The sequence below is a fragment of the Emys orbicularis genome, chromosome 11, assembly GCF_028017835.1.
Source record: "Emys orbicularis isolate rEmyOrb1 chromosome 11, rEmyOrb1.hap1, whole genome shotgun sequence".
Lineage (NCBI taxonomy): Eukaryota > Metazoa > Chordata > Testudines > Emydidae > Emys > Emys orbicularis.
The window spans coordinates 20553903-20569079 of NC_088693.1; the positions used below are offsets into that span (position 1 = coordinate 20553903).

Here is a 15177-nt window from a genome sequence, read left to right on the forward strand (position 1 = left end):
CAGTTCTTACATAGGAGCCTAAATAGGAAATGAGCTTTTTTTTAAAAAAAAATCTGGCCCCTTTTGACTAGGGATGTGCAAACTGGTTCAGAACAAATAAGAATACTCTCAAAAACTCATCGCCATGTAAACCCAAATCACTTTCCAGGTTTGTATAAGGCACTACTCTCCTTCCCTCTTCAACTCCATATATGTCATGGCTCCCTCCTCCCCTACCTGTATGTTACAATTTACCTTCTAATTTTGTAGCCATTCTGAGAATCCTTCCATCCTAACTTATTTGTGCCCATTCAGAATACTACAAATATTTCAAGTGCTGTATGGATCTCACCTAGATCCTTGAACCTGAAGAATTAAGTATTTCGTTTGCTCTTCCCTCTAAATCCAAGTGGATTATTCCCAGTTCCTTCTCAGACACTTTTTCTCAAGGTCATTTCTGTGTGCACTCCAGCACCTTTGTTTTTATTTCAGATTTTCTTACTGACAGACCATCTACCATACCACCTCAGGTTGGTGAGGGGAACCAGTATTCTTCCTTATTTTGAATAGACAGAATCCTTTTCATCTTACCTCAGGTTTGCCCCTTTCCAACAACAGAAGTAAGTAATCACTTGCTACTCTAAAGTCACAGTTCCTCAACTTCCGTGTATTTAGACAGTTTCTCTCTAAAGCACAATAGTAAAAGAAGTGTGTTGTACAATTTAGTTCCTTGTTATCACTAGGGATTTATTATCCCTCAAGACATTATCCCTAATGACCCACATTCAATCTATGAAGCTTTAAGAAAGATGTTTTTCTTGCATAGCAGAGGGTAATTGTTGCTGTTCCTCATGCTGTTCCCATCACCAGTGCTGATGGAGGCAGTCTTCTCAAAAGTCAAGGGCAGACAAATCAGTAGCAGCAGAAAAAAAGAAATAAGTCAGAAAATATCTGTTCCCTCTTGCCCCTCCCCCCCAGTGAAAAAAATGATTCCATTACACATCTCAGTGTGCGTATCCAATGCAGCTGCATTGCAGATATAATATTTACACAGACTATGGTAAAACTTGCTGAGCTGTTTTGTACTTTTTGCTTCAACAGTTTTAGCCAAGAATATTCACACGGTGACTTCCATTTGAAAACACCACTTTGAGAATCCCTGCCAAGAAGAGAGAGACAATTAAAGCTGTCAGGATTGCTCACTAGGAGGCTGAAAAGGAAAGCAAGGGGTGGATCTGTCTAAGGATTCCAAGACAGATTGTAAATAAGATGGCATGCATCTTTGAAAATGCCTCAGTAACCCAGTCTTGTTTCCTGTTAGCAAAATATATTTTCCTTGTTGCAGAAGAAAGTGACTTATTTGTTTATTTAGAAACTTTTTATTAAAGCAAAGTTACAATAGAACATTAACATACTATAACGTACACTATTTATTCAGGATCACGTAGATATTAAAAGAACCTGGCTAAAGATTCTGGCTTACTGGCTGGGGAGTATCCTCCTCTGAGTAGGCTAGAAAGGGTGACTGAATGTCTACATAGCTGTCCTCTATGAGGGTATGCTTTTAGGATACATTCTGCACATAGAACATTACATTTAAAAATATAGAGATGATACATAGCTATATTTAAAATATCCTTAAAATATCATCCCACGCTTGTATATGGCCATATATTTTTGGCAAGCAAAAAGTAGAATACCTTGAATAGTAGGCACCTCTTATGTATTGGGTAAAATCAATAGGACTTGTGAAGATTAGTATAGTATTTGCAAATCAAAATGTATAGACACTGAACTTGTTCTAGCGTTACATTTTATTCCTGTATTTTTTATTGTTCTTCTTCCTCTTTAGTTTCTTCTTTACCTAGTAGGTGTACACATCTCTTCATAATCATCAGATATGTTCTTTGGCCACTGAGCTACAGGTTGACAGTTTGCCACATAATTATTATTATACTTCTTCTTGGGAGTTTTTTTGCCTTCAGCCAAATACCACCTCTTCTTCTCCAGCTCAGGAATCAGCAATATTTTTTCATATCAACATATCATTTAAAGCAAAGAGATAATAACAACACTGATGGCACCTTGCTGACAACAGTGACAGGTGAGATGGTATTTTTCACTAACTCCTCACATCTTTTTAAATAAAAGTATATTTTGTCTTCATCCCTTTTAAAGCAATAGTAATCTGTGAAGGGGACTTCAGACACCATAATCCAATTGCTTCAGGTTGTGGTTTGCTTCCTTGCATCTATGTATCTGAAATTATTTCTTTAGGGCAAAATCCACTGTTAGGTAGAAAATGATAAAACAAAAAGGGTGATTTTTTAAAAAATTCTCTTTTCAAGTTAGGGCTGCCTTCTGCCCTCAGGTGCAATTCCTACTGACTTCTTCAGATTCACGTCTGCTTCATTTTGAAATCAATGGGAGCAGTGTATTCAACCGAAGGCTGAATTCGATCTTTAATGTTGGAGCGGGGGAATTGGATGGCTTTGGGAACTGGTCATGGTATATAGAGCATTAATCTCTAAATAGGCCTTGTTCCAGTCATTGACCATTTTTTTCCTCAGCATCTTGCATGACAAACTCTCATAGATTCATAGAGTTTAAGGCTAGAAGGGACCTAGTCTGACCTCCTATATATCACAGATCATTACATTTCATCCAGTTACCCCTGTATTATGTCCAATAACTTGTCTGACTAAAGACATCAAGAGATGGAGAATCCACCACTTCCCTGGGTAGTTTGTTCCAATGATTAATCACCCTCAAAGTTAGATATTTGTGCCTTATTTCTAATTTGAACTAGTCTGGCTTCAGCTTCCAGCCATTGTAATTTGTTATACCTTTACCCAGAAGATCAAAAAGTCCTTTAGTAGCTTGTATTTTCTTTGTGTGAAGGTATTCATACACTGTGATCAAGTCACCTCTCAATCTTCTTTTTGCTAGACTAAAGAGATTGAGCTCTTTAAGTCTCTCACTGTAAAACATTTCCTCCAGCCCAGGAATAATTTTTTGTTTCTTTTCTGCACCCTCTCCAGTTTTTTAACATCCTTTTTAAATGCTGGGAAGCAGAACTGTATACAGTATCCCAACATAGGTCTCACAAATGCCATAGAGAGAGGTAAAATCACCTTCTGCTCCTACTCACTGCTCCCTCTTTTATATTTCCAATGATTGCATTCGCCCTTTTTGCCACAACTTTGCATGTTGAGTTGCTTTTCCATTATGACCCATAATCCTTTTAAGAGTCACAGCTCCGTAAATTTACAGTCCCCCATTCTATACGTATGGTCTGCGTTCCTTGTTCCTACATGTGTAACTTTGAATTTGGCTGTAGTAAAATGCATTTTATTTGAATGTGCACAAGTTACCAAGCTATCCAGATTTCTCTGTCTGACTGCCCTGTTCTCATAATTATTTACCACTCTTCCAAATTTTATCAGCTGTGGTTTTATATTGATTTCCGGATCACTGATGAAAATGTTGAATAGTATCAATCCTTGCGGAACCCTAGTAGAAACGGCCATATTCAATTATTTCCCTTTGATAACTACTTTGAGCTCTCTCAGTTAGCCAGTCCTTAATCCATTTAACATGTGCTTTATTGGTATTATCTAGTTCTAATTTTTAATCAGAATGTCATGCAGTACTAAAGCAAATGTCTTACAAAAGCCTAAGTATATTATATCTACACAGTGACCTTTATCAACCAAAGTTATAATCTCATCAAAGAATAAAACCAGATTTGTTTCCCAAGACCTATTTTCTATAAAACCATGTTAATTGGCATTAATTACAATCCTATACTTTAATTCTTTATCAATTGAAACTCTTATCAGCTTTTTCATTATTTGTGAAATCCAACATCTCGGCCCCACTGGCAGTCTTAAAACTGTCACTCAGCTAACCCCCCTATGCTCCTAAATCACCTAGGCACCTAACTTTGCACCAGTGGATATGCACAAAAGTGCCCAAGTCCTGACACCATGTGACATTTCCAAGGGGTACCCAGGATTGCTCCAAAGCAAGAGTCTCAAATTAGGTGTTCCCCCACCTATCTTATCAGCAGGACCTGATCCCCTAGGTGTCTGTCTCTTTGATTTCAAGAGGAATTAGGGACATATCCTGTTTGGGTGCTTTTAAAAATCCCACTGTGTGCCCATCTGTACTTTTAGACACCTAAATGCCTTTGAAAATCTCACCCTACGTGCCTAAGTCACTTTTTAAAATGGAACTTAGGCATCTAAGACACTTAAGTGAGTTTGAATATTGTACCCCTTACCCATGTTTGCCTGGAGTGTGCCCAAGCAATACTGAGTTTTAGGATGTGCAGACAATAACTACAAATAATCCCAGTTTATGGATTTGGGCTTGGGTCAGTGATTAGGTCAGGTAATGAGGCACCATGTGATTGCAGCATCCTTATAAGCAGGAGCCTGCTCCATTAGAGAGGGAGAGACCAGGGTTTACAAAAGACTGGGGAAAGGAAGAGTTGGTACCTGGTGCCAGGATACCAGGGCAAAGAGGAGAGGGGCCATCAGGGAAGCACCTCCAGGGGATTCAGAGGGAAAAGTCAATCTGCAGTGAGGGACAAGAGCAAAACCTCTTAGAGGGAATTCAGATTCCAGGAAGGTGTAATGGACTGCCAAGGGAGAGTCTAGCTTTTTGAGTTAACTGTTATTTTAATGAACCAGATCCTGAAGGGAAGAGTAAACACAAAGCACCAGTTGTGGCTTGTTTGGATACAGAAGGAAAGAAACTGAGGCAGTGGTAGGATCTGACACCTGATGAGGTGAAATGCTACACCATGCAAATTCTAGCATTAACATAGCAAAAATACATGGGAAAGCATTATGTAAGCTAGCCTCATCAAAGCTAACCTATATACAAAAACACAGTCTCTACCAGCCTTCAAACAGCCAAACTGCAGGCAAAAGTGCACAGTAAAACAGCCTCTATGTAGCAGACCTTCACATACACCTAGTGATGGGGAATTTCAAAGGTTTCAAAATTTGAAAACTGATCCAAACCAATAGAGGATCAGCTCCTTTGTAGACTACATATCCCCCTTTGCCCACAGATTTTCCCCTTTAGACCTACTAGTGATGATTTTCTGCAGGGAAGTACCAGTGGGCTGCTCACCATGTTCTGCCAACCACCCAACTCAAAGTGTGGAGAAGGCATTTGAAAATGTATTTTAAGAATGTCTGCAGTCTCCTACTGGAAAGATTTTAACATTTATGTCAAATCACTTACCTAGAGGAGGTGGTAATTAAAGAAGAGAAAAACCTCCTTCCCTACTTTGAGTGGAAGTTAAACTGTTCTCCTTTGTATGTTAAAGCAGGATAGATGCTAGATTACATTCTTTTGCACTAGGTTCTATATTTCTGGTATCTCAAATGGTGTTTATGTATCAGCAACCAGCTTGGAAAGGCCAGTTTTATTTAAACATTTATTTTAAAATGAATATTATAGTTCATGGATGGTGACAACTTCTTTCCCGCCATATGAAATTTAACAATTGCTGCGCTGAGCAAACCTGCCCCCCGACCCCTTTCTTAGCATAACTCATTACACGCACTCTGCCTACCATAATTTACAAATGTCTGTGCCTCTAGGACTGGATTGACCTCTGTCAATATTGTATAAATAAGACTTAGGACTGTTAGGATTTTCAAATCAGATGGAATGGGCTTCTTTCAGTGTTTATGTAGCAATAGCAGCATATTAAAGATATATTTAATGTTGCAATAGTTTCGCTAACATTATGCTGGCATCATATTGTCTGAAATAACAAAACCAGAGCCCAAAGTGTGTGTCTGTTGGGGGAGAGGGAATGCACACATGAGCATTTTGAAGAAATATCTTTGACTGTTTAGACTATAGAGAAGTCAATAAAAGTTCAAACATCATTGGCCCAGTAAGTCTCAATTACTCTTTAAGGGCCTATTAAAGCTATTAAATCGTTTCAATGTATATTGAAACATATTGATGGATAGTCTGTTATGTGCCATATCATATTATCAGGAGACATTATGATGAATGAAAAGTGGTGTAGATATCAATCACATAAGAGATGATTTAAAAACACAAATCTTTTCTCTTGACAATATTATGTCAAGGAATGAAAGGAGAAGATCTTGATTTTGGATAAAGATTATAAATAAAGCAACTCCTAAAATTCATCTGCAAAAGCATGAGGGCTGAATTTAAACCATGTGTAAGTGGATAAAAAATGGAATAAGCAGAACCAAGTGATTTTAGTAGAGTTATACTCGATACACCGGGTCTTAATTTGGCCCATTTGGAACAAATTCTACCCTCGTTTACACCCATGCAACCTCACTTACTTCTGAGGGTAGAATGTAATCCTTAGGTCTCCCTCTCTGGATTGCGGAAGGGGCAGGGAAAAGCCAGTGAGAAGATGCATCTGACTTATCGGCCCCGATCTTGCACAGCCTCTATCTGCAAGGCTCTGGCATTAGTTTAAAGCTAACCTGACCCCACAGTATCCCTGGTATTATGTAGCCTCCATGGGTGCAGGGGCTTGCAAACTGCTTTCCCCTGTGCTCACAGGGTTGACTCTGTCCCTTCTGGACTGATTCTCTTCTCACTTTTGCCAGACTTAACCTAGTGTATCTCTATTGATCCATGGATTTGCTCCTGATTTACACCAGTGCAAGTGAAAGGAGAATTAGGCCCTTCATAACTATTATTAGGAACCCAAGGTGGAACAGCAAACATGGTAAAGTGCTTTTTAAAATCTTTATTATGTGAAATATTTTAGAGTAAAATTCCTGTTACAGCTAACGCATCATTGCCTGATTTCACCGATGACAATTTGTGGATAATTATAATTATTCAAATAGGCCATGAAAAGCTTAAAAAAAAAAGTTCTAGCAGTGAATTGAACATCTCAGTCTAAACTTGCTAAATTAAACATGTGGGTTTCAGCAGAGGACAGATCAGGGCTTTTGAAAACAACTTTTAATATCATAAAATTGTCTCATAACGGCTAGATGACACTACTAGTTAACAGAACTGCTTCTCCCCCTGCAGGATTGTTTAAATCTGGATTGAATTGATTGCAAGTGAAATTATTTTGATGACAATAGATATCTCTCTGTAACACAAGCTCACCATGAAGTCTGGCAGAATTAGTTTGTCTGACTCAAATGCAGGTAGCATAATTATGAGAAGAAACTAGCCAAAGTGTCTAGATTTAACCACGGTTATAAATGACTCACCTTTATAAGAATTTAAATAAACATGTTCATATTTCTTAATGTGAATTCTTATTCAAGAAAAGATTCAAAACACAAGACTGTTTACAACCCATCTTTAATATGGGGCTATTATAGCTGGCAGTGTTTATTCTTTCAGTATTATTTAGCATCACTAATGGTTCTTTGTTTATAAATTATGAACCTAATTTAACTTTTAAAGTCTGATTTTTGTGCTGTGGAAGGCCATGAATTTATATACAAGTCAGTTTTTTCATGTCGTGTACTGGTGTCTGGTTGTGGTGCTTTTGTTTCTGGGTTTTGTTGTTGTTGTTGTTGGAACTAAATCAGTGTTGCTATGTAAGCCATTAAATGTATTGCTCAAAGATTGTTCTGTAATGAACTCCATCTTTCAGCATACAATTGAACCAAGGAATCAGTCTCAGAAAGGCAGAACACCATGAAAAAGACCATGAAATAAATATCCATATACTTTACAATTTCATATTCTTTAATATTCTTTTTTGTGAAAAGATATTATTCTGGGTCTGTCCATCAGTATAGAAATTACTCAATGCTTGAACTGGATGTGCATATAGGTGTCTGTGCCTTTACCCCAAGTTCATTCTGCTGCTAGGTGGAAAAAATACTGAGTAAAAGTTGGAGTATTTTTCTCTGTTCCCTCCGTCCCCCAGCTTGTGCCAACTTTATGGCATTTGACCTGCAATATATACATCATATAGTCAAGCTTTTTTATGTCCGTACTTAAGGAATTAGGTACACTAGTTCTAGTGTTACCCAACAGGGGCAACTTGACTATTTCACTCCAGGCGGTGTAAGGAATAAATCAACAGGAACACAGCACTTCCATCTGATAAGATTCATGCAAGTAAGCGTGCTCTATCTAAAACTGCAGTTTTTTAGATTTAAGCATACACAAACATAAGCAATAGGTTTAGAACATCCCAGATATTTACCTAACGTCTGGAATGGCATTGAGTAATTAACAGCGGGTTTACAGTGGCCAGTTGTTCACCCACCGGGGAGAAAGGGTGTCAGGAAAAACGTCTCTCAAGATGGCTTGAGAGGACTACTCCAAAGTACATTCTATTAGCTAATCTTTTATAACTAACTTCTACAAAACACATAGGCCATAATAACCCTGACTGGATCATCACTTTTCTAACTTTCAATAAACTTTTAATATCAGAGGCGTCTAGACTGAAGGTTTTCCAACCACCAAGGTTTTTAGTCTCAATTGTTTACTTGTTTATCCCCTCCTTCCATTCTAATTAGCAGAAACTGTAGCTAGTTTTGACCTTGCTTCTGAAAGGTCCTGCTCCTGTCTCCAAATTAACCCTTAACTATGTGGTGTTTCATTACTTCAGGATGGCTGAATGGACATAATATGGTTGCAATTAGTTTGATCACATTCTGGGGTATATACACCCCTCAAATCCAGGGCAACACTAGAAGCAGGAAAACTCACCCCAAAAGAGATGTCTACCCCTGCTCCTAGACTGGAGGCATCAGTCTCAGCCCATCTCAGGCCTAGGTTTCAAGCAGGGCATAGAAGGGGGAACTGGGCCCTCCATCTCCACCAGGGCCCAGCCAATGGCCCCGTGGGAAGTATCACCAGCTGAGTCCTTCATGTGGAAGATCAAAGTCTGCCACTTTGGGCTACTTCCTACCTCTGTTCTCTTTCAGCTCAGGGCATGGTCCCATAGAGTCCAAATAACCATGAGTTGAACAGAGTTCAGATGATCAGAGCCCCACAGGGACTGCCAGTTCTCAAAAAGGGTGAGGGGTTTGGAGAAAGCACTGCCCATTGGCCTCACCAGCACCGTGGTCCCATCCCTGTTTCAACCTTCCATGTGACTTTTCAGGAAAAGGCCTGTCTTCCCTCCAATCTGTTCACTCTCTCCCATTTGCCTGGGCTTCTAAGCTCCTTTTAACCTGCTCCTCCAGATGGAGCATGCTCTACAGGCCTGGGAGTCCGGGGCTACCTGGACCCAGCATTGTCCTTTAACCCCTTCGGACCCAGTGTGGTGTTTGGTACACCCCATCACATATCATTAATGAAAATATGAAGAAAATAAGTAAAGTGGAAGATTTATATGAATAGCATCTAATAGAGATGTTAGAGGTTCTGACCTTGACAAATAGTATTTAATAATCCTGCTTTAAAATGCAATCCCATTTAAGCAACTTCTCTTACATTAGGTGTAAGTGCTACCAGTGGGGAATAGAGTTAATAAACGCCAAACAAAAATTCTACAAGAGGATTCAGTTCCTCTGAATGTTTGACCTTGTTTGCAGAGTTCAGGAAAGCATTACCGTATCTCCCAATCTGAAATTAACTCCATCCATCTCCACGTAGGAGAATGTCTGCAGAGTTGTGTCACGATGAATCTGCTCTTTCATGCTGGATGTGGAAAGGCGTGACCAAACCACCATGTACTGCAAAGGCTGATTTGAGAACGGATGATGGTAAGCACATTTGAGATGGACACTGGCTTTCACAACCTCAGGAGTAATCACTGGTTGTAAAGTCAGGTTTGGGAGTTTTCCTGGAGAGAAAAGGGATAAATAGCATAACTGTTCTTTCATCAATTAGAAATGAACAAAACTAAATGTGCCAATAATATTACATTGCTATTTTCTTTCAGTTCCATTATTTTGATATAAATAGGAAGAAAAATAGTATTTTTACTACAGTGAAAATAAAGAATGTAGCTAATCTAAAAATAATTAACAGTTGCTCTTACAGTTCTTGTATTTGACCTGTAATTTTGTCCTGTATATGAAAATAATATGTCTGAATACAAATCATACATTTGCTATTAGTTAATTTTATTTAACTACCTTGGCAAATACCTTCAACTTCGGATTCCCCAGGAGCACAGGCCTTTGGTTTCAACTCTGTAACAGCTAAAGAAAAGGTATGCGAATTTACTATACTACAGAGATGAGCTGGTATATAAATACTTCTTCCCCATTGGCCCTCAGAGAAGACCTAATTCATTGCCTCATGTAATGTTATTTTAAGATGTATTTGACACTCTACCAATAGATAGAATAATATGGAATGTGTTGGTGCCCACCCTGGCTCACTCCCAGTGCACTGTGGATAATTACCTCTGCTCTAAAAATATTTTCCCTTCTATATGCTTCAGTAAATAATTTGAGTCTAAAACCTTTCCTGTAAACCTTATGTTAAGAGTGGAAACAAAAAGTGTAATACTGGGAATCAATACATTATCCTTCCATCTCTAGAGGCCTAGTTTCAAATGGAACTATTTCAAATGGAACTGAAACAGAACTATTTCAGATATTTTGAAGGGACTAAATTAAGGAACTTTTTGGAGGAATGTTTTGGGAGCCTGTGACACTAAGCCCCCTGTTTTCACACCATAACCACTACTGTAACAATCTTTGTACAAAATATGCCTTGTGAGGTATTATTTGAAAACTAACAACTCACTGATCATTAATATTCTTGTATGATGTATGTATGCAGTGGGTATTAACAGTTATAGATACATGCTAGAATTATGACTAAAGTGTGTTTAAACCAGGCATGTCAGGGGGAGTTTGTAAACTGGTCTGCCTTAGATAAAGGAATGTGTATGTGATGCTCTGACTACCCCAATCTTCAGGCAAAGACAATGAAAGTCCACTTTTACATATTAGTTAAAGAAAAGCTACTAAGCTAAAAAGTGGGGGAAGAAAGAGCATGGAGCGTCTTTCACTACCAGACTCCATGTTGCCTTTCTCATAGCTTGTCTTTGAGAGGTAACCTTGAAAAGAATCCATTTCAAAGATTTACTGGTCTATAGTGAATGGGGGAGGGAGCAGGCTGAACCTCAAGTGATAAGCAATTGAATCAACTGATTGTATACAATATTATTGTATTATAAAAATGTACAGAGTGAGGACTTTTCTGAAAGCTAAGGGTACAGTGGTGATTGAAATGTATGTATTAACATTATATGAGGAAATATGGACACTTAATGATATGTTTTATATCTGTGGCTAAATAGGGAGAAACAGGTTCCATCCCAGATAGGCGCGAAAACAGCTATTTATCTGTCTCCTATGTAAATTAAGCATGGTGGAATCAAAACAATTGAAGCCCCATTTACATGCAGGGGGATGGGGAAAACAGCATCAGGTCATCCTGCCTCTTGAAACAAAGTCATTGAACTTTGGAAGATATAAGCAAAGACGGGACCCATCTTTAGCACCTATCCCTAGACAGACACAAGGGAACAGAGCTCTTGGAAGATGAAAAAGATAGCTCCTTCAACTGGGGGGGGGGGGAGGTGGGAGGGTACTGACGTCTCTGGGAACTGAATATAGGTGAGAAAAAAGATCTTGAAGAAAGCCTGTATCTTGCTAGATTAAGTTTTAGATTTTAGGTGCGTGTTTTCACTTTCATTTGCTTGTAACCCTTTCTAACTTTATCTCTTAGGATTTTAAGTGAGTTAAATCTATCTTCTTTTGTTAATAAATTTGTTTTTCTGTTAATTTAAACCACAAGTGCCTTGTTTGAATTAAAGAGAATGTTCACTCCAGTCAATGTGGCAGGCTGGTGGCTTTTGTGTCTTTAGAGGAACAAATGGAACATATTATTTCTCTGAACTGTCCAGCAGAGGGCTGGACGTTACAGTGTACATGGTTTTGGGAAAATTGAGGAATGGGATTATGTTGGGGTCACCCTGCAAGCAGTAATCAAGGCTGGTGGAAGGCAACATGGGGTGGGGAGCTGTAGACAGGCTGCTGCAGTCAGAGCTGCTGAACCAGGACTGTTTTATGTATTAAGAGTTTTATATATTAAGGCCACAGATTTTAAAACATAATAGCACATAGACACTCAGGGTGTGACCTGCATGCTGGTAGTGAGTATCCCAGGTTGGGAGCTACAGCTGTAAAGCATTGTAAGGCATCCAGGGTTGTGAGGCAAGTGGTAACATAACCCTTTACAGGCCTGGATTGCACCCCTAACCCTGTGACTGAGCCCAAGAGATTAAAACATGAAACAGTTGTATCAGAAAAAAGAATCAATATGTTAACATCTTTCTAGGGCAAAAACATGAGGTAGAAAAGGGAACAGCAGTGTCTTAAAATAGGGACTGGGTAGCTAGAGGCTAATCCATTTATGAACTAAGGGAAGCTGCCTCAAAGTATGGCTCAGATCATGACTTCCTGCAGAAAATGATACAAGGGGTTGAGTTTAGGAAACCAACCCATGGGAGGGTGAGAGCAGGATAAGCCTCTCTGCTCTCAAACATACCTTTCCCAGCCATATCCACTTTCTGAACTTAAGAAGGTCCAAACACATGGAGTTTCTGAGTTTTTCATGCTGAATGTGGAAAGTGCTGAATAGTTTTTATAGTGTTTGGCAGGAGAGGCATTAGCTCTACAACTCTTCCTCAGAGAGAATTTTTGACACACAGAGTGGATTTCCCCCCCTCCATTTGTTCCCTCCATGGCAAAACATGTTACCACCTGTTCAGCTTTTATTACTCCTTATCCAGTCTTTTGGATCTTCTTCTGTGTTTGCAATGAACTGTCACCTACAGTATGAAAGTGTTATTCATGTAGCTCCCACACAGTTGGGCTTGTTGACTTCAGGATCTCTGATTAGTGATCTTGTGAGTCTCCCTGTGTGAAGGCAGTGCACTAATCATGAATCCAGACACGTGAGTGTGACGTTGTGCAGTCTATATGGTTTTATAAAAACATGATAATAAGTGAATATAATGTAACTGGAATATTCTTCATGCAAAAGATCTCTTGTAAGGTATTACAAAGCTTATAATCTACTGAGTGTGATCATCCTATTTACCACTCTTGTATCTAAAACTAGAAATATAAAATATAACTGTGAGGGCCTATTGTAATTATGCAAAGTGTGGGCCATTAATGATCTTGATGACTCCCATTAACCAGGACCATTGTCTGCAGTTGGCTGTGTTTTACCTGTAAGTCTTCCTGTATATGTGTGTGCTGGCAAGTGGGTAATGAAGTCTTGCAGTGACGTGTGATCATGTCACCTGAACTGAAATCCATCTTTAACCTGGTGCTTTTCCAGTGAGGGGGGGTGGAAACCCAGAGGGACAAAGGGTTCCCGCCTTATGCAAAAGATATATAAAGGGGTGGAACAGAACAAAGGGAAAAAGAAGAGCCATCATGAAGAATCCCCTAGCTACCACCTGAGCTGGAACAAGAGCTGTACCAGGGGAAAGAATTGTGCCCAGGCCTGGAAGGTGTCCAGTCTGAGAAAAAAACGTACCGAAGCATCTCTGAGGGTGAGATTATCTGTATTCAGTTTGATTAGACATAGATTTGTGCATTTTATTTTATTTTGCTTGGTGACTTACTTTGTTCTGTCTGTTACTACTTGGAACCACTTAAATCCTACTTTCTGTATTTAATAAAATCACTTTTTACTTAGTAATTAACTCAGAGTATGTATTAATACCTGGGAGAGCAAACAACTGTGCATCTCTCTCTATCAGTGTTATAGAGGGTGAACAATTTATGAGTTTACCCTGTATAAGCTTTATACAGGGTAAAATGGATTTATTTGGGTTTAGACCCCATTGGGAGTTGGGCATCTGAGTGCTAAAGACAAGCACACTTCTGTGAGCTGTTTTCAGGTAAACCTGCAGCTTTGGGGCAAGTAATTCAGACCCTGGGTCTGTGTTGGAGCAGACGGGAGTGTCTGGCTCAGCAAGACAGGGTGCTGGAGTCCTAAGCTGGCAGGGGAAAACAGGAATAGAAGTAGTCTTGGTACACTAGGTGGCAGCTCCCAAGGGGGTTTCTGTGATCCAACCCGTCACAGTGAGAATGGCTGAAATACAGGACTGCTACTGTAGTGTGTAGATGAATGAAGTACAAAACCTCCAACCTAGAGGGAAAGGAGAATAGGGCGAACTTCTCTCCATCCCAGCTGGAAAGCTGGGTTCATTCTCCCATGGTTTGCCATTGCTGGTGTCAGTTTAATAGGAAGGCTAGCAAATTGAGGTAGTTGGTAAGGGTGGTTGATTTTTTTTTTTTTTTGAGAGGGGGGATGTCTCTGAAATTATTAAAAATTACTTTTGACACAATTTTTCATTTTTCAGAAAAACTTCAACTGTGAGTTTTTCATCTTTATTCTTAAAATGTTCCTTTTCAAAATAGAGGAAGAAATCCTACTTTATCTCAGTTTTTTTTATACCCTCCTCTCCTTTTTCCAGTGGTAAGGTTAAAAAAAAAGTTGCTGAAAGTGAGAAAACAAAACTACTTTCTCCTGACTGGAAAAAGTTTGAACAAAGTTTAAAAAAAGAGAGCATTTTTTCTCCCATTTTCTATTTTTTTTGCCTTTAAAAGAACTGGAAAAATGAAAAACATGAACATTTTTAATAAAATGTTTTTCTAAAGGATACATTTTTCATTTCATTTAATAAATTCCATTTGGAATATTTTCATCATAAAAAAGTGTTTTCATCGCTGAAAAAAAAAAAAAGAGAGACACGCTCTTTATATTGTGCCTAACAGTAAAGTGGTAATCCTAGTTTCTCAATGTGTCATGTTCATGAGAGCTAATATGGAAAAAAATGCTGAAATGAAAGTATGAAGGTATTTTTCCCTTTGAGAAAGGAGAACCATTTCTATCTGAATCTATATGCACCTGAACACTCTAAAAGTTCAGAAGGTGTAAGTGAGTGAGCAATTGCTTTCTGATATTCCTTTGTCTCCTAGCTACAGAACAGAGGTTAGAGCTCTTGTAGTAGGCTGGAAATTATTTCTGACTAGAGTAATTACATAAATGTCATGAAAAGCTGTTATCTTATCAGATTTTTCTTTTCTTTTCAGGGCTCCAGACTTATCTTTTTTGGAATACTGGATTACTTAAGATAAGAGCAAGTCTGAGATACACTACCTGCAAAGAAACAGAAAAAAAAAAAGCTTGAATTAGCCACTT

The 15177-nt window shown here is 38.8% G+C and overlaps 1 protein-coding gene across 1 annotated transcript in view; it reads right to left on the minus strand.

Annotated features, from left to right (window-relative positions):
- Positions 1-15177, minus strand: part of LOC135885737 (von Willebrand factor D and EGF domain-containing protein-like) — a 253396-nt gene that overhangs the window by 160848 nt on the left and 77371 nt on the right. The window contains exons 4-5 of the mRNA XM_065413644.1: positions 10071-10136; positions 9543-9775 (exon numbers count right to left, since the gene is read on the minus strand). Of these exons, the coding sequence (XP_065269716.1) occupies positions 9543-9775; positions 10071-10136 (299 nt within the window). The remainder of the gene's footprint in view (positions 1-9542; positions 9776-10070; positions 10137-15177) is intronic.